At 38.3% G+C, this 19,590-nt stretch overlaps 2 protein-coding genes across 2 annotated transcripts in view; one reads left to right on the top strand and one right to left on the bottom strand.

The window, feature by feature from the left end:
- The window catches only part of LOC146463054 (protein chibby homolog 1-like), a 156,092-nt gene that overhangs the window by 72,228 nt on the left and 64,274 nt on the right, over window positions 1-19,590 (bottom strand). The gene's annotated exons all lie outside the window — the stretch shown is intronic.
- Window positions 1,026-19,590, top strand: part of LOC146463060 (thioredoxin domain-containing protein 11-like) — a 26,456-nt gene continuing 7,891 nt past the window's right edge. The window contains exons 1-9 of the mRNA XM_085084879.1: window positions 1,026-1,341; window positions 9,021-9,234; window positions 10,891-11,028; window positions 12,050-12,133; window positions 13,851-13,941; window positions 15,371-15,477; window positions 15,655-15,723; window positions 16,767-16,901; window positions 17,516-18,406. Of these exons, the coding sequence (XP_084941005.1) occupies window positions 1,259-1,341; window positions 9,021-9,234; window positions 10,891-11,028; window positions 12,050-12,133; window positions 13,851-13,941; window positions 15,371-15,477; window positions 15,655-15,723; window positions 16,767-16,901; window positions 17,516-18,406 (1,812 nt within the window). The 5' untranslated portion in view covers window positions 1,026-1,258. The remainder of the gene's footprint in view (window positions 1,342-9,020; window positions 9,235-10,890; window positions 11,029-12,049; window positions 12,134-13,850; window positions 13,942-15,370; window positions 15,478-15,654; window positions 15,724-16,766; window positions 16,902-17,515; window positions 18,407-19,590) is intronic.

The raw sequence follows: 19,590 nt of genomic DNA, 5'->3' as shown, positions 1-19,590 counted from the left end.
GGAGTTTTTGAGGTCACGTACGGTATGTCTCTTGAGGTAGATTGTTTTTGACACTTATGGTAGTCTGAAATAGTCACTGAATAGTAGCCGTGGATACAATCTTGTTACACTCCTGTTGACGCTCGTGAAGACATGGTTGGGTGAGGGGGGGGGGGGGGGGGATAGCGCTCAGCTGGGATAAGGTGACAAGAGAAGACAAGAAAAGAAAAAAAGAGAAGAAGAGAGGAGCTTGACGGAAAGAGAAGGGAAAAGGTAACATTAGGCGATCCTAAATCAATTTAATGCGCGTTTGGAGTCATTACAAGCTGTTTGCTCGCTATCTTCAATATGTGCCGTTTTTGATGGTCTTTGTAATTATTTACTCGGCCTTGAAAGACAACTGAAAAAGCAGGTTTGGACAATTTAATTAAGCCTGATTAAATGCTCCCACGTTTTACCTGACAGGCATTTTTCACAAAAACGTTTTTATTTTTTTGGCTAAAATATGTATAAATTATACGCCACCGACTGCTAATCTAGTCTGTCTAGTTTAGACAGTTTAGAGATCTAATGTGATAGTTCAATTTAAAATGACCACAAAACATCGAGATTCAACAAGCAGGGTTTTCATGTAACTTAATTCGAATATTTTTTATCATTCTTACATCCGTAAACAGCAAACACTACCAATTAATTGAGGTGGTTTAATGATCGTAATACATGTCAGAATATTTGTACTATTAAAAAGTCAACTAGCAAATTAGGCGATAAACAGCAGGACAGCTCCAGGCGTATAATTTTACCTTTTCTGATGATAGGTGATAAAAAAGAGTTTTTTTAAGATCTTTTGGAAGATATATTATCTGAAGTCGTCATCCTTTTCTCTATGAACGATAGCGATTTACATACAAGGACAAACCAGTCCAGTCCAGTTCAAATTTTACCGTATGTCACACATTATTGTCATGTTGGGGGTAGAGGGGTGGTTGTTTTTCTTGGCGAGAAGAAAATAGAGAAAAAGAAAGCACCAGGTTTTCATTTAATGAAAAAAAGAAATGTTTGTTATTCATAGTGCCAAAGTAAATGGCATTTATGGCGAAAAACACGTTTCGCTAAATATCGGCCGATCCGTCTTCATTGCCCCCACTCCACTGAGGACAAACGTATACGTGGCCAACTTTCATTCGATTTCAAGATGGCGCCGATTTGTTCCAGGTGAAAAGCTCTTTTCTCTTGGCAAGAGTGTAGCCAGAAAGCAGCACTTTGCCAAAATGTGGCCATGATTTGGAACAAATATCCTATAATTCTTGTTCTTGGGGTGATTCTGGTGTCATTCTCTAGATGCACGTGGTTTAGCGGCAGGTAAGCTCAGAGTATGTATTAGCCCAGGTCGTACTATGGAGTTAATGGACGAGAAGACTTCTCAAAAAAATGTTCCAAAATTTTAAGGGCATGTTTGGCTTCATCGGGGTCTTAGAAATGTCTCAAGTGTCACGTTAATGGTAAATTTCAAAGACAAATGCTGAAATAAGTTAACAAAACATCGTTCATTGTTTGCTTTTAAGGTCAGATAATATGAGAAGCATCCATAGTTACCCCCGTGGTGTGTAGCCTGGGCTGTTAAGCTCATAATTAACTAAATGACCCACATATCAAAATCCTATTACCCAGTAAATTACATTTATAAAAAAAAGGTGATATGTTACCATCTTGTCACGACTGTCATGAACGTGTGGGACAACAAAGCCCTCAGAGTCAGTTGTGACAGTTGTTGGGGATGGGAACGTACGTGGGAAGGAACGTGGGGACAGGGATAGGGACAGGGACATAGGGATGCATGTTCAGGGAATTGGGACATGGGGACAGACATGTATGATATTTATTCTACACATATTGGGTCGACTTGAAAAACTGGTGACTTCACAGCAACATAAAGGCAGATAGAGCTAGGGGAGATGGGTGTGTGGTGTCATGGACAAATGAGCTTGTGGAGTTCGCTAACTTGGTGATCTTGGCAGCAGATTAAGCCAAGAAAAACTGAAAGAAATTAAGCTGCTCTCTTTTATTGATTGTTACTAGTTTTAAAACTTATTTTGAACTGCATGAATTCAAGTTTGTCCCTATTTCTAAAATTTAGAATACCTTTCTATCCCGGCCCATGTCCCCAGTCTTCACATCCCCATATACCTGGTGTTGCATCCCCGATCTTGTGTTCCCATGTTTCACTTACCTGAACATGGCCCAGTAATAATTGAACAATGCTAGTTGTAGTTTTTAGTTGCCACTCAAGATGGTTGTAATATGCAATTGTTAAAAACATTGGAGGGAAATTCGCTTATCAATTATTATAGCAGTAATTGTGAGAGAATTGCATTCATGTACACTATTTTATCTAAGGAATGATTTTGTAGATAATCTTTAAAAATTACCTTTCCTCATTAATTAGAATGAACTTTGTCTACAACAAGGTTTCCAAGCCATCCTTCTTGTTATTTTCTCCTCCACTCCTTTGCCCATGCCATTCTTTGCTGCAGCTTTTACTCTGCTTTGATCTACTCCAATAGCAACTGATGAAACACCTACATGTGTTTTTCAGCTGCTCAACCTGATCTTTCATAATGGCTTCAAGTGGAGTAATCACAATAATAAATTGTGCAAATGGTATCTATATTATTTTGAAGCTGGTAGGTGGGATAGCAAAGATGTGTTTTCCTTGTACAAGGTTCTTCAGGAATTCTTTTTATTTGCTTGCTACTGAATCAACATGTGGGATAATGTTACTTTACTAGATGAAATCAAACTCCCTTGCATGACTTGATGACATGTTGTGAGCCAATGTCGTGTCACGTTTTTCACAGTCTGCATTGATAATGCTTGTGCGTTGACATTAAGTGTCAAAATTGCTTAATATGAGGGTATACCAGAACGTAGTATACCGGAATGTGAACACAGACGTTCTTTTGTTCCCAGTCTCCCATTTGTTTTTTCCCATTCACAATATTGTGCCTCACCTTTATAATTAGCACGTTCATGCAATTTTCTTTGCGCCATGCCCCACTGTCTGGAACAGGCTATGGTAAAGAATGATTGTAAATTTAAGTTTGTTAAATGAAAGAAAGGTGAAATGTTCATCTTGTTATGAGCATTGGACTGAGGGTGCATTTGATTGACCCTAGCTATTCCAGAATAGGAATATATAAAATGAAGACAAGAAATCCCACATGAGAGGTTTTTGGAGTTACTGAAGAAATCACCCTTACACTATCATGTGTCAGCGATAGTTTGCAGAAATGTCTTCCCAAATTTACTTGAAAAAAGAAATGTAACAGCTATTCTCCTTATTGGGTTATTCCAGAAAAAATCCACACACCCCTGATGGATGGGGTTGTTTTTTAACCCCCCTCTCACCTACAGACTTCCTGAAGCACAAAACCCCCCTTACTGTCTGGATTTCCAAGACAAAAGACCCCCCCTCCCGTCTGGATTGCCGGGAAAAAAATATATTACATGTAGGCTTAAATTTTATTTATTTTTAATAGAAAATACGCACAATCATGTCTAGAAGATGTTCTTTTTTAATTTCTAAAGCTTCGGCGCTAGAATTTGATGTTCCTCCTTTTAGGACTAAGAGGGGAATCTGGCTGAAGTTTTAAAAAGGCGAGCAGTAGGCAGACTAGGCTGATAATTGTAGACCTACACTGTAGGTGAAAAAAAAAACCCTAAAAAATACAAAGTGCAAGATGTGAAAGTAAATCAGTTGTTTTTCTTTTCTTTATTATTATCATTACACCAAACAGCCAAGATTCCAACAGGGCTGATGTGAAATTACACATTGGTGGCGTGCCTGGTCTGGGTATGAGTAGAAATGTGACAGGCATTTCAAACTCTTCGTTGCAACGGCTCGTTCTTTAGTATCTTGTTGTTCGCGTTTTCTGCTATAAAAGGTCCTGCAAAAGAACTTAGATTATCATTTATGTCAGGTGAAAAATATGTGAACAAAATAGTTCTACTATTTTCAGGGTCTGAGAGCGCTGAAGTGTCACCGAACTAAACGTTCGAATTGCGTGAACTTTTGGTCAAAATGACTCCTGCAGAAGACTTTTTCAAGTTTAACCCTCCCTCCAGCCTGGATTTCCAGAGTCTTTGACCCCCCTCCCTTCCCCTCCCGAGAGAATTTCCAGAACCCCATCAGTCGGGGGAGTGTGGATTTTTTCTGGAACAACCCATTCCTATTCCGGAATACAATCAATTGAATGTAACCTAAGATTGAAACACTCTGAGTTCCCAATGGGAATTGAACCCATGACCTTCCACACACTGGTTGTACACATATGACCAATCACCTGCTTGAGTTACCATTTTTCACCACTTAGAAGAAATGGATTGGTTTCTTCGACCATTGCACTTCACTTTGTATGTTACTTTCATTAACACCTGTTAAGAAGTCCCTGTGGTAGGTATTATGGTTGCCATCTTGAATTGGGTTAAATATGGTGAGAAATGCAATGTGTGTGTGGTAGTCCGGTCAAATGCAGGGCCTTTAGATGTGAGATTTGATCATCGGATCTCTGAACATTTTTTCAGTCAAGGGTTGGTATCTCAGCTCCTTTGTGTGGGTTGCGTGCATTTTCTTGAATTTTAAGTAAATTATAAACTTGACTTACTTGACTTATTCCCTGCTACTCCCAGTGGAGCATAGGTCCATGGAAACCGTAGCCCGCCATCTCGATCTGTTTTGGGCTAGTATTTCAAGCTCCCTCCAGGTATAGCCTGCCTTACCCACCTCATCATCTATTGTTCTCCTCCAGCTGTTCCTGGGGCGACCTCAACTTCTCTTACCCTGTGGGTTCCATCTCAGTGCATGCCTGGTGATATTGCTTGTTGGTTTTCTGAGCGTGTGCTCGATCCAACCCGACTTGCGCCTTCTTATCTGGGTGTCGATTCTCTCCTGTTGAGCTCTTTCCCACAGTTCTTCGTTCCTTATGACCTCTGGCCAGTGGATGCCCATGATGGACCTCAGGCATCTGTTGACAAAGGACTGCAGTTTTCTGGAGGTTTCTTTGGTTGCTGTCCATGTCTCCGAACCATAAAGAAGGACAGACTTCACATTGGTGTTGAAGATCCTTAACTTGGTCTTTCTGGATATCACCTTTGATCTCCATACAGGCCTCAGTATTGCAAAAGCAGTTCTTGCTTTCCCAATCCTTGTCAGTATGTCCCGATCAGACCCACCATCCTTGCTGATGTTGCTGCCAAGTTATGCGAAGTCCTCCACTTCATTGATTGGTTCCCTATCCAGCTTGATGTTATCTACGTTCCTGGTCATAACCCTCATCATCTTTGTCTTGGATTTGCTGATCCTTAGGCTCGTCTTCGCTGAGATCTTTGCAAGCTGCGTTACCTTGGCTTGCATGCCCTGATGGTTGTGGGAGAGAAGGGCAATGTCGTCGGCAAAGTCCAGATCTTCCAGACGGGGTGTGAGGGTCCACTGTATGCCATCACGATTTGCCTCTGTCGTGCACCGCATTATCCAGTCGATGGATAGCAGAAACAAAAGGGGCGACAACAGGCATGATCCTGGCGCACTCCTGTTAGCATTTCAAACAGCTCAGAAAGTACTCGATTGTGGATAACTCTACAGGCGCATTTCTCATAGCTCTTCTGTATGAGAATGATATATTTTTCAGGGATGCCATAGTGATGTAACAGTTTCCACAACACTACCCTATCAATGCAGTCAAAGGCCTTCGCATAATCCACAAAGGTCACAAATTAAACACGGGAGAGTTCCACTCAAGAGACTGTTCCATGATGATCCTCAAGGTGGCTATGTGGTACGCGTTACGTTTTCTGTCGTGTTATCAAATTCTTTAAATTCTCGGTCGCGTTCTTTGTTTTCGGGCCGTGAGGAATGTTTACAATATGCGAGCCAGACGTGCGAGGTATGCGAGGCATGAACAACCCCAACATATAAACTGCTAACCGTTAAGCTAACCGGGGAGCTATTTAAGCTAACCTAAGTGCTATTTAGGCTAACTGGAGTGCTCTTTAGCCTAACCGGAGTGTTTTTTAGGCTAACCTGAGTGCCACAAGGTTAGTTTTGTTTAACCGAAAATTTGGCAACTAAATCAGTCTATGACCTCGCGGGCCAACTGTAGATAAAGATGTCTCACGTTTACTATAGAAAAACATTATCAATGTAGAAACGGTTTCTGTCTTCAAATGAAAGGCGAATAACAAGTGCTTTCCCCTGAATTTCATTTAAAAATATAAACAGCGAAACATTGAGAAACGTACAAGGATATAAACGTACGCGTGATGCGTAACGTTACTCTAGATCGGGGGGGGGGGGGTACTCAACAGATGCTTGGGTAGGAAGGTGCGGCCCGGGCGTTGAAACCCTGACCCTGTTTAAAACACAATTCTCCGATTTCCCTATCCCGTTTAAGACAGAATTCAAAATTTTCAGGCCCTTTCTAAGACATTTAACCCAAAATCAAACCCTGTTGAAGAGTAGAATGATAATGGGCTAGTTTCTTACTTGTATGTTTAATAAGCCTACAGACAAACATCAGTATCTCCTCCTGCCACCCATCTCATACCAAACAATCAATTCCGTTCAGCATGGCCTTACGACTGAGAAGAATTTGTTCCACGGACGAGTTCTTCAACAAATGTTCCGACGCACTCACGAAACATTTAATCAAGAGAGGATATACACACTTTTTTATTAAAGAAGAAATAGAAAAAGTTCGTCAAATTTCCCGCAGCAAAGCCCCCGAAACATCTTTGAAAAATGAGTCTAACAGGATTCCATTTGTAGTAACGTTTAATCCAGCCCTTCCTAACACACGTCGAATCATTTCAACAATTTAAACATTCTTCGTTCTTCACAGCGATGCAAAGCAGCATTCCCTTCTCCTCCTCTCAAATAGTTTCGCCGATGTAACAACCTACGTGACATACTAGTCAAGGCCAAACACCGCAGACCACCCCCCCAAGACACCAGGAGCTTTCCGTTGTAACAGAAATAGGTGCAAAACGTGTCTCTTTATTACGGAGAGAACCGCACTTTACACCTTTTTCTCTACAAACGAACACAGATCCATACGACATCACATCACGTGCTCATCTTCAAATCTCATATCCATGATACAGTGCTCTAAATGCAAGGTACAATACATTGGAGAGACTAAACGACATCTAAGTGACAGACTTGGCGAACACAGACGCGCCATCGAAAAAGCCCTTCAACAACGTCACATTGATCAACCTACCACCGTTTCAGATCACTTCACTCTTCCTGGCCATTTAATCAAAAACATAGAACTCATTCTCCTAGAACTCATTAACTCCAACAGAGACGGCATTCGGAAAGCCAGAGAAGCATTTCTAATTTACAAGGGCAAGACTCTTGAACCCTATGGAATAAACAGACACGATGAAACTTAATCTGTCTACTGTATACGTTTCAGCTTTCTTTATTTATCAACCAATCACATCTCAACTTTTCATTTGTATCATCTTTAAATATTGTAACCGTTTATTTCCAATTTTTACTTAGCTTTTTGCCGCCCCTGAAGAAGGTTAGTATTGCTAACCTAAATATTGGGCAATAAAATTATTTTAGCTGTCCGATCAGCCTTGCATTTAATTTTACGTTTTACTTAACATTGCTGATCCTGATCTACACAAAGATCCGGCTACACTTTGCTGCTGTTCGTACAAGTGGTCCCTGCACTATTCAAGAGTTACCTTAGTTTCTTACTGTATTCTAATGCATTGGCAATCACAATCTGTTTAAGCCATTAGGTCATGTAGGGATACCCTGTTTAAGACAGGAAGTGATGAAATAGATACCCCGTTCAAGACAAAACACCTAGAAAACCACACCCTATCGGGCCGCACATCCTTAAGGTCACATAAGGGAGTACCCCCACGGGTCTAGATCATACCGAAAATTACGATCCGTCATTGACCCGGCGTCACATACATATTAGGACCGTACAAAATGGTTTCTGTCTCTAAACGAGAGTTGAAAATGTAAAGATTAAGGCCGGGGATTATAAAAAGCATTCGTATGACAAATGTCCTTTTCCGCTGTATTTCATTCTGACTGCAAGAAATGCAATTCTATCTGGTGGTTACTTATTGCCTCACTATATCTCTGTATCCATCTATTTGGTAGCCTGCGAGCAAGCTCTCTTGGGGGTGGGGGGCGGGAGGGGGAAAGAGGATCCACCCCCAAGAGAGCTTGCTCGCAGGCTATCTATTTGGGGGAATTGGCGATGCTGGAGGTTATCACTGTTAAAGATTGTAGGCTTTACGCACCACACAGTCAAATATGGCCCGAGTATAAGCTGGAAACAGCTTCTTGTTTATTTAGCATTTTGCTCAAAAGCTAAATACACTACTTAGTTTTTTTACATGATAACTTGTCAATACAGTAAGCCAAAATAGAGTTTAACTGGAGCAATTTCGATATTAAGGGAAAAAACCACACATACACTAGTCTTGCTGTCAAAACTCCTCAGTTGTATAATTTGTAGCGCATACAATAAACTCAAACCTTCACCGAAGAAACAAGGCTTCTACTTCCCTGAAAGCTTGAAGGGAAATACTGCAAATAATCAGCAAAAAAGAGCTACTTCCCATTTTGTTGAGGTGACAACAATATTGGACTTATAGCTATAATAGCTTGTACAGCAGTTCTTTTGTATAAGTGAGTTTATCCAATAGGGTGACAGAAAGAAAAGGACAGCTATTTTTTTGTGTGCGATCAACATGAGTTCAGCTTATTAATTCTGCATTTCCACACAATCTTCTGTTTAGATTGTCAACCTCTCTCTGTGTAAAAGACAAACACAACAAGCTAAGAGACAAGTAAATGAGTTAGGAATTAGCTGTCTTTTTTTCTCTATCATTCTGTTGTTACTGCATGTGTTGGTAGTAACTTTCAGGTACTTTCCTGTGGTTCCAGGCAAACCATTAGTCTTTACATGAAATAATTATTGAATTTCTTGATATATTTTATTTTTTAGCGGGGATGCTCAGTTTAGCCAGTTTTCCAAACCTCACCTACTCTTTTCCAGCATTGGAAAAGTGGTTGAAATTCCTGATGGTTCTATGGAGAGATTTTCTGATGTTCTGCAGCATAATGAGATCAGTGCAGTTTTCTTTTATGCTCCCTGGTGTGGCCAGTCATCAGCTGCTGCTCAGGAGTTTAACAGAGCATCTAAAATGCTGTATAAGGAGGTATATATCAAATCAATTAATATACGGTATTAATAATTATACATGTACATACCTCAGCTCAAGACTGAAAACAACTTCCCTGTCAAGTGTGCTAATTTGCTGCACAAAAAGGACCTTTGGTTTCTGAAATATGTGATTGATCTTAAATAATATTTCTTGGCCCTGGCCTGGTGATCTCTGCTGGAATGTGATTCTTCTGTATATTGTGCAGTTCCGGAAAATATCCATACTCCCCCCACGGAAGGTCCTTTGTTTTGCATCCCCGCTTCCCCTAGGAAATTCCAGTTTAGCTTCATACTTTGCTTCTAAAATTGTGACTTTTAAGACTCCCCTCTCCCTAGGAATTTCCAATGACCTTCCATGGGGTGGGTATGGAACTGCACATTAAGAAAAGGTAAACATGCAGCATGCAACTATTGAGTTTTGGATGCATGTGGGAGGTTGCTAAGCACAAAAGAAGGTTAAGAGTTCAGTTTGAGTAACTCTAGCTTCTTGAGTGCTGACAGCAAACCTCCCAAGTACATCTGTAACTCAGTCAATGGTTGCACAGCTGTAATGTTGCATTTACCATTTCTTTTATAACATGTTAATCTGAAGTTTTCTTCATTAAGATACTGGTGTCATTCACGCATCTAGTCGACTAATAATTATTCTGGCAAAATTTGGTACAAAATTGTCTTTATTTCTGCAATCACTAGGCTTGCGACAATTGATTTCAATAATATTGACAGATTCTCTGGGCATAAGATCTCAAATGAGCTAATAATTTCAACTTCTTTGCATCACAGTTGAAGACAAATTTCTCAGATGATTTAACATCCAAGTTGAACTATTTAAGACAGCTAGGATACGTGCTGGAAGACTCTAACAAATTAATGAAATCAAATGAGTGAGAAGCCAATCTGAAAGCAAACTCACATGGCAAATGGATGATGCATATCAGCCAATCAGAGTGCTTGCTTTAATTAGTCTGATGCTATGTCATAATACACGTCTTGATACACGGCCAGTTCCTTTCTCTCTGTCTGCGTTGATTCCAAGCTCCACTCCAGATGTAATATAAAAGTTATAATAAGTACATTTCACTTAATTGCCACAGAAGACATCGGTAATGCTATCTCTTCATAATTTCCTGGTTTCACCAGTGATGAACAGATCTCTTCATGTGTTAGGCTTGCAAGCACATGAATTATATTTTGTCTCCATTTCCCTGATTGCATGCTTTCATCCACTGGTATATGAATATAATTACCCATTAAAGTATGTGTATAGCACTGTCATAAGGCCCCATTTCCCTTAAAGGGAAAAGGACCAAATGATGATGATAGCACAGTCGTGCAAATGCACTCAAAATGTGTACTTTGCATGCTTTTCTTTCTACAGACTATAATTATTGTAATGACAACAGGCTTGTTGGTGTGCAGTTACTGAGTAATACATGTCATGCATTTATGCTGATTCTGTCGAATGGGTCTATCAGTATCTAAAATTTATACTTTTTCCACTGTATATAAGCCTGATACTTTAATAAGTGAGAACATTTTATATCAATTGAACAAATTATATTTATTCCCCATACAAGCTTTGGTTTCATAATTTTTTGATGACATCAATAATAATAAATATTTCAATCAATGATTTGTTACATTTTTGTAGATTTCATTCATTGCCATCAACTGTTGGGTAGGAACCTGCTTCAAACAGAAAAGAGTGGATCAGTTTCCAAAAGTTGTTGTCATTCACAGTCATTTTGATGGGATTGAATACAAAGGACCATATAAAACTTCAAAGATGGTGAGCTAAAGACATGCGTGGATGTACACATTAATTAATTCAATCTTAGACTTATTAGGCTCAAACAGTTTCTTTTGCCTGAGAGTTCATCCTTTAAAATCAAAAGTTTAGAAGTAATAGACAGACTGAGAACTCCTTCATACTACGCCAATTAACTTGTCAAATTAAAATGTAATCAGTCTTTTTTTCGAATTTGCTTTTACAAGCAACAATTAAAATTACCATAGGAATCATTATGATAGAGTGTATACAAATGTATGTTGTGGTTCAAATTTTATCTTCCTATTGTTCTTGGGTGTGGTAATGTATGATAATGAGTTAGAAACAATTGAAAATAAAATTTAAGGAGACTTGCAGCAGTTTTTCTGGACTTAGGGTAGAAGTTTTGAAATTACAATTATCTCGCGTAGAGATAAACTTCGATCTCCTTCATACTAGATCATTGTTTGTCATTCCAAAATATGGTCAAAGTTAATTTTTTCATCAGTTTCCAAGCAACAGCTTTTACCATAGCAATGGTAGCACAATTAGCCCCTCATTTTAAACATTGTGGATCATCTTGAAATCTAGTCAGACACTTTATGAGGAAACTTTAGGGATTTAAACTACTTAATCTGGACAATTTGCAGGCAAAAGTTAAAAAAATCTGTTTTTTCTCAACCAATCAGTGTGATTCAACTGGACAAAGTGATGACATTGAATGTATTCATTGGGAAATGCCTAATGCCTCAGTAAAAGAAAGAATATAACCTAGCATGAAATAACCACTAAGGACCAAATGAACAGGTTAATAAACCAGTTAGCAATTACATTAGTTGTTCATAATCAGTGTTGATATATCAGGCCAACACAACAGGGATGAAGGTACAGCCATACAGAGGCATGCCTTGGACCTTAAATTGTTCATTCAATGATAATTCTAACTTTGACTTAAAATCTTTTAAACATTGGAAAGGTACCTGTATCGTTGCTGTAATGTTACATGATACATTGTTAACCATTGATGATTGTTTTCTTTCAGATTGCATTTCTTCGTTCCATCATTAGACCTTTTATATACATTGGCACAGGTGCAGCACTTAACATGGCAAAACAGTCAAATGAGGTAAAGAAAAACCAAGCTACCTATACTATACTTACAACAGAAAGAAATAAAAATTAATGCCACAGAGAAACAGTGAATAAGATTCAAATTGATGAAAAAGAAAAGATTGTCATAAAACGTCGTAGGTTAAATTCAAGGTGCAACCTTTTAGTGTAAAATTTGGGTTCAAATAACTTCTAGGTTTGAGCTTATTTGCTAAAACATTCTGTTAGAATATTCTGTATTAGAATTTAATACAATTGCACCTCTTGGGGAATTGAGAAGTGACGTCAAATTGTGTAAATATAGGTGAGGGTACTTGACAGAAGTTTGCCAAACATTTTTAATTATTGATTTATTTTTTTTTTATAAATATCCACAGTACAATTGAATGAGTATAATAGACAAATTAAAGCTAAACATCATTCCTTAGTTACAAATTAAAAATACTTTTGAGTTATTAGTAGTAGATGGAAAGGAGAGGGCAGATCTAGTATGAGGCATGTAAGTTAGCTGTATGTAAGTTAGGAACTACAATAAAGAACACATTATAAATTATTATTAACTCATTTAAGTACTGGTAAGAAATTATCATGAGCTATGTTGAAAACTTCTAACAAGCAAACTTCTCATTGTATTTATCTTGCTTGCACAATTACAAGCTAGTTTGGTAACCCTTTGCCATTGACAGTTGGGTTGGTGGGGGTGGGTGGGGGAGGTTGGGAGACACAGATGGGAACCTGGAAGTAAGGGGGGCAGGGAATCTATAGGACGTGGGAGAAGAGAGGATGGGAAATGGGATTTCTAAAGTGACAGGAACCAGAAGAAATTGGAAACATTTTACAGTATTGCATTATACAGTTTGCAATAAAAAAGACACATAGGGGGGTTCTACTGAGGAAGGGGCAGGAGGCAGGAATAAAAGGTACAGGAAGAGAGAACTTGATCAGAACCTAGTAACTTTTAGTTAATGGTTTCAGCTGTCTATCAGAAAATCTTTATCAGAGTAAGGTCACTTGGCTCAATGGGTATACTTCGAATGCACTGCTACAAACTAATTGATTACTGATTACTGTTACTAATTACTGCTATTCAATTTTGTTTGGACAGACCAAATCTTGATTTATTTAGGTACAGCTGTATTAGCATAATAAATAAAGTTTAACCTTTTGGTTTAAATCAATTTTCAAATCAGTTTAATTTTGTATTTTCCATAATTTTCAGATAATGGTCCATAAATTTACAAAATTAAGCAACTCCATTTGAAGTGACACCATGCCATGACTAAGTTAGTGATCTAAATATATAATGCTGCAACCTCCTAAAATAACTATTATCAGATGTGATATCATTATTAGAAAGCATGCTTCATTAGGATATCCAACACTGAAATGATGTATAGAAGGGTTTCTTGACAAATTCGAGGCATTGAAATTATATCACAGTGTAGCACAATCTTGAAATTATTGTACTGTAGATGCATCTTCTCAAAGAAACCTTTGAATTAAAGAGAAAATGAACAAAAATAACATCACCAAAATGTGTGCTAATTAAGACTGGGTATCCAAACCTCAGTTGACATCATGCTTATGATTTTTTTGTTTTTGTTTTAATGATGATTAACTTTTTTCAAACTGTTAAAATGTATTGCCAAAGCCTATATGTATCTAGCTCCTAAGAAACTAGTTTAGATCATAACTAGCATTTTCATATTCCTCTCCCGTTTTTATCTTGATAGGAGTTGGTCATTAGCTATTTCAACCAGCCAGTGAGAAACAATGCAAACTACACCACATTCTTCAATTTGGCATTGCAGTTTAGGGGTAAAGGTAAATTGCCTGAATCATAATATCTGTTTTACAACCTTTTCTATTACTGTTGGATTTTTTGTTTTAAACCTGATTATGTAAGGCGCATGGCACAAGGCTAATAGGAAAAGGAAAGGAAAATTACCATTAGTATCTGCTATCAGGGTATTACGTCCATTTTTTGGAGACAAACTGAGTTGAGGGCTTTAACTCATGAACAGAGACTCCAGCTCACAGACTTGCAAGTCAGCAGATTGTAGATTACTGTGATGATTTTTTAGCTTAAGCATGAGGTTTCTACCTAAACTTGTTTATTGTGAGCCACACTTACATTTGTACGTTAGTACATCAATCACTTCCTCATGTCGTCAGATTATGATACGACATCCCATTTCTAACAACAAACTTGCCAGCTTGTAGCTTTTTCTTTTATTAAACTTCAACTGTTGTATAGCTCGTAGTTTTATAGTTTCAGTTTAGAGGGTTCGACCGAGGCCCCTGAACCCTAGTAGATATGCCCCAGAAAAGTACAGTGTTTTATATTAGATGGTGCACATAAGTCATTGCAGTAAGGAAAAGTTTCGATTATTAAAATATAGAAATTAATAAATTAAGGTGTCAATTGTTAATTTTATAAGAGTTGTTGAGTTTGTGTTGCAAGACTAAAGTTCATCTAAATGATAGCAACTTTTCAAAATCAGTGAACATTGATGAGAATTGATTAAAACTGATCATTTTAACATTCTTTCACTATTAGCCAATGATAGTAACAATTTTGTTGTCTTCCAAACTTTTTAGAGACTGGGTTCTCATCAACTGCTTAGCTCTCATTAAAGCCTGTATAACCATGTAATCCTGATCCTAATCCACATGCTGTCCAAAATACCGACCTTGCATTCCGAATCAAGGTGTTCTGCCTATCTGTTCTCTCATCTCATTTCTTGTTATCTCTTGATGTCTTGACCGCCAGCAAGATAATGACCTCGAGATCTTTTCTCCTCTCCTCTCTTCTCTTACTTTCCATCTTTTGTTGATTTTGTTTATGTACGGAGGAGTAACATGTACGAAAGAATTCTTTCAGCTGCAGCTTTGTTTTTACCATGAAGCTATCCAACTCCTCATGTAGCTGTTCTTTTGGCTTCTTCCGTATAACTCTCCGCGATGCTTTTTTCGTTGTGGAAAATCTTTAACTTTTCAAGACTGGTACATTTGAGTACTCAAAAAGCTAGAGTTGAACCCTTACGCTTCTATCGTGCTCTACCGCATGCATCCATTACTTGATATACACACGCTAAACATGAACCAATTCTTAATCAGTGCTCATAACTACACTGTAGAAAATCACAGCTCTTGGGTTCGCCTGGGAACACCAATTCACATGCAAGAACCAGTCATATTTAAGAGTGTTGCCAATGCAATTATCCTTAAAATCTTGCGGTCTCCATTGTAGAGTCCAGTCCAACATTTGCTGTTATAACAAATGCCAAGCTAGCATTAAAAGTAGGAGTGAGTGGTGTGTCAGGCGTGGCATATCATCGCCTTAACCATGATGTATTGGTAAGTTTTACACTTCAGACCACCCACAGAACAAGAATCATTTAATTCCAACTTTGATTATTTGGCACAATCTTTTTGTGCAGTGTAACAATTCACTCGCGCCAAATGATAATTTGTTTTCTCTGGTTCTCTTCAAGCATGCTTGGTTTTCACTCAGTTTTTGTACAAATCTCCTAGAACTACCCATCAAGCAATAACTTCACAACTGAAAATCTTACCAGCTGGATTGATGCCAACAGATACAAGGTAACTGTTAGACTGGTTAAATGAAACCTTGCCATCTTTAAAGTTGATAACAATGGTGCTGCAATTTATTGTTGGAAGGACCGCGCCCGTGCACAATCCTTTGTTTCAGCTCTTAGTCTGCTCTAACACATTTCAAATTTACCGGTACTGTGGTTTGTGCGCGGTCAAGGCCAAAAATGCTAACAAAACATGTAAGAAAGAAGTTTGTCTGGCGCCATAACCATTGTCTTTTATTAACTATGGTAAACCAACCAGAAATACCTTCCATGGATTTCTTTAGGGGGTAATTTTACGGAAGCCAAAAAAATGTTTGACAGATACTTTAAAGCCACTTGCCATTTGCCCGATGCGTTCATATCAAAGTATTAAACGATGTATACTTCATTAATTTGCACTATGAACATAAAGCGTTCAAGTATTTTCATTTTGTGACCTCCCGTACTTTGTCTGCTCTTCCAGCCGTCGTAGTACATTTTTGTGTAACACTGATAAGCGGCCTTAACCAAAGCGTACCCCATTTTTTTCGACAGCCAAACAGCAAAAAGAATGTATGGGAGTCCTCATCATTTCATTAACAAGCTAGCCCAATGCCCTATATTTTTGCGTTATTTTCGCGGAAATTAATTGGTAGTTAAAATTAATCCATCGAAACGAAATACAAAAGTCTTTCTTGTTGCACGCCACATTACACAAATTGAAAGGTGTAAGATTGAACCCCACCCTTATCTCATTCATTTCAGTCTGTGCTGTTGGTGATAAAGCTATTTTTTTTGTACTGGAGATTTTGCACTTTTATCAGTTTTTTACAGCTTCCATCGAATATCGCCAAATTTAACTCACCTAACTAATTTTGCACGATTTTGACAAATTTTAAACCTCGCAAAAAGTAAAGGCATCAGGGTATACAATTAAATTTAAGCTGTTGATTAAAAAAAAGTCAGGCCCTTGATTGAGACAGGCAGTAGCTGGATAGTACAAATTGCCAACATTCAGGTTCAACGTGACACATGATAATCTCAACTTGCCACTTTTTTCCTTTTTAGCTTGTCGTTCAGCTAACATTGAGGTCCGACAGAAGGCGACATTTTGTAGATCAACTGAGCAAAGGGCCAGCTTTAATTCTGTTTTTACCAATCAAACTGCATATGAGTAAAGAAAAGCAACAGCTCTTGGATACTGTAAGCTGTCTGTCTTTATGTCTGTGTGTATTTTTATGTTCACTTATATATTTTTATGTTTGTACTAGGTGTCGGTCATTGTCTGGTGGTCGTTCTCTCTGTTTATAAAAAACCGCAAAATTGCCACTTGCCCAATCAGAACTTGTAGGAACATATTGCAACTGATGATAGTCTTCTCGGATATGGACGAAACACCGTAGGCCCCGTCTCACAGTACTTTCGCTTAATCTGACTCTGTTGGACGTAAAAGAACCGCTAGGGACGTGACAAATCTCTGGCAGTGACCACCCCTACTGTCTATCTCAAATTCATATTCACATTACGGGGGATTCATAACACATTACTTCATTAATTGTGAACTGCGCCACAAGCAGTATCTGGCAAAGTCCCCCACACAGTGTTGTAGCCCGAGGGGAGTGGATAATAAGATATTTGGTGATGTGAAGCACACGAAAATTCTGTGGTTCTGTAGTAATATAAAGCATGGACACAACAAAAAATGAAGGAGTAGTGAACGGAATCAAAGCCAACATGAATCACATTCGACGCACAATTGACACCACTGTTGCTTGTCATTGTATTAATGTTTTTTTTTATTTTTTTTGTCATTTCAGTACGTTTCAACAGCATCTCAGTACTTCAATTGCTCATGTACTTGGACATCAAACGAAATGAAAACCAATTCCCAGACCCTACCACACAGTACGCGTAATAAAGATGATACTACAGAAATGTTCAAACAAATTAATTTGAAAGAAGAAACTTTAGATGCATTACAGTCTTTAATACGCCGAGACGACTTTTTGATTCCAGACAGGGAGTGGAGTTTGCCTTTGTTAATTCCACATAAGAGCATTTGCCAGTCACTACAAATCCCTCAACAAAGTAACGTTGAAAACAGACGCAATGTTTGTGATGTATGTTACACTTGTCAGCGTCAAAATTGCCAACGTAATATGGGCCCTGGATTACAAAGCTTTTTGAAAAGTGATATTGCAGCAACACTGTCTTCTCTCAGAAATCACTGCATTACTTTTAGAGTTGGTTATTTCCTGTTTGCTACAACGAGTATTTGTTGTACTCTGCAAACTGTGGAAACAACCAAAAATTTGTCTTCTTCTGAACAATACGAAACCCTGTACCAACAGACGTTAAAGCAAATGAGAAGAAGTTTGAATGAACTGTTAAGTGATCTGATGGCCGCGATTATTCCACCAGTTACGAAAACTGACTTTCAAAATGGTGACAGTAAAGCAAAGTCAGTGGATGGCAAAACCCCCTCAATACAGGGACTTCCTGTGCGTATGTTTTCTGATGATGAAACCAAAAGCAACCCATGCACAGCTACTGATGATGTGATCCAGTTCACTGGAGCAGGTTGCCATGGGAACAGATCAGTCAATTTCTTCTTTATGGATTCTACTGAGTACTGGGACGTTGCTGAGAAACTTGGTGTTCGTAACACACCTAAAGGCAGGACAGCTTTGGTTATCGCTGATTTAGAGGTAAAGTCTTTTTCCCATTAACGTGGATTGTTACAGAGAATAGAAGCACTGATGAGTGGGTGTGCTTAGACTAAGGCTTTAAATACCAATATAAAGATTACTTCATGGAAAATGCGCACGTACGATTTTTATTCAGGAGTTGAGTAGTATCATAAAACGAACGAGTGAGTTTTCTGATACGTATCAACGAGTGAATAAAAATCGTACGAAGCATTTTCCATGCTGTGATCTGTTTTTATAAGTTAGTACATCATATGACTGTTTAACAAGTAGGAAGTAAGTCTGACATTAATAAGTCAACTACTATTGAAACTATGATTTAAGTTTGTTACAATGCCACATATAACGTGTGTTTTGGAAATTCACGATACAAGCATACAAGTAACTAACGACTCGATACTTTCGCAACGACATGAAGCGAATAAATAAGTCAAAATTTTATGAACAATTTTTATCCAATCCAATATCGTCAATAGTCGATTTAAAAGTTCTTACAACATAGCCAGTCTTATATTAATGTCTTATTAATGCTGACAGTTTCGATGACTGTCAGCCATCTTTATCAAAACTTGAAAAGCATGAAAAGTGAAACTGTCAGCATTAATAAGACATTAATATAAGACTGGCTATGTTGTAAGAACTTTTAAATCGACTGTTCACTTATCTAGCCTGATGAATTTCTTCAAGAATATCGTCAATCCCCAGGCGAGACAGTTCTCAATTGTCACCAGATTCATTGTACGTTTCTCAGGAATCACGTCAGTCTGCATGTCATTGCTGAGTACCAATGAACGTTGTACTGTAGAACTTGATGCACATCAAATGTATTGACAGACCGGGGTTTTAATACTATGGTGACAGCTAGCATCAGCAACCAGTCTTACCGATTTGTATTTGTTCAGTAGAATACGTTTTAGTGCAACTTTCAATTTGCCTTTTTGTTAAATGGGCTTTAATTCTTCTTCAATTCTTCTTCAATTCATTAGCTTTACAAAACCAACTACAGTCAACTCCTTTTATTGCAGACAGCCTCGGGATCGCGAGAGTCCGTAACAGAGGGAATTTATTTAAGTCAAACGTCTGTAATTTATTTTTGCCGGGGATTTACCTGCTGTCCGTATTATTGGGGTGTCTGCAATAGCGAGGTGTCCACAAGGCGAGAGTTGACTGGACACAAAGTTTCC

Source organism: Pavona decussata, unplaced genomic scaffold (assembly GCF_977016875.1).
Source record: "Pavona decussata unplaced genomic scaffold, jaPavDecu1.1 SCAFFOLD_181, whole genome shotgun sequence".
In the NCBI taxonomy this organism is placed as follows: Eukaryota; Metazoa; Cnidaria; class Anthozoa; order Scleractinia; family Agariciidae; genus Pavona; species Pavona decussata.
Note: the sequence above shows the minus strand (reverse complement) of the source record. Positions and strands in the feature narration are given on the sequence as shown.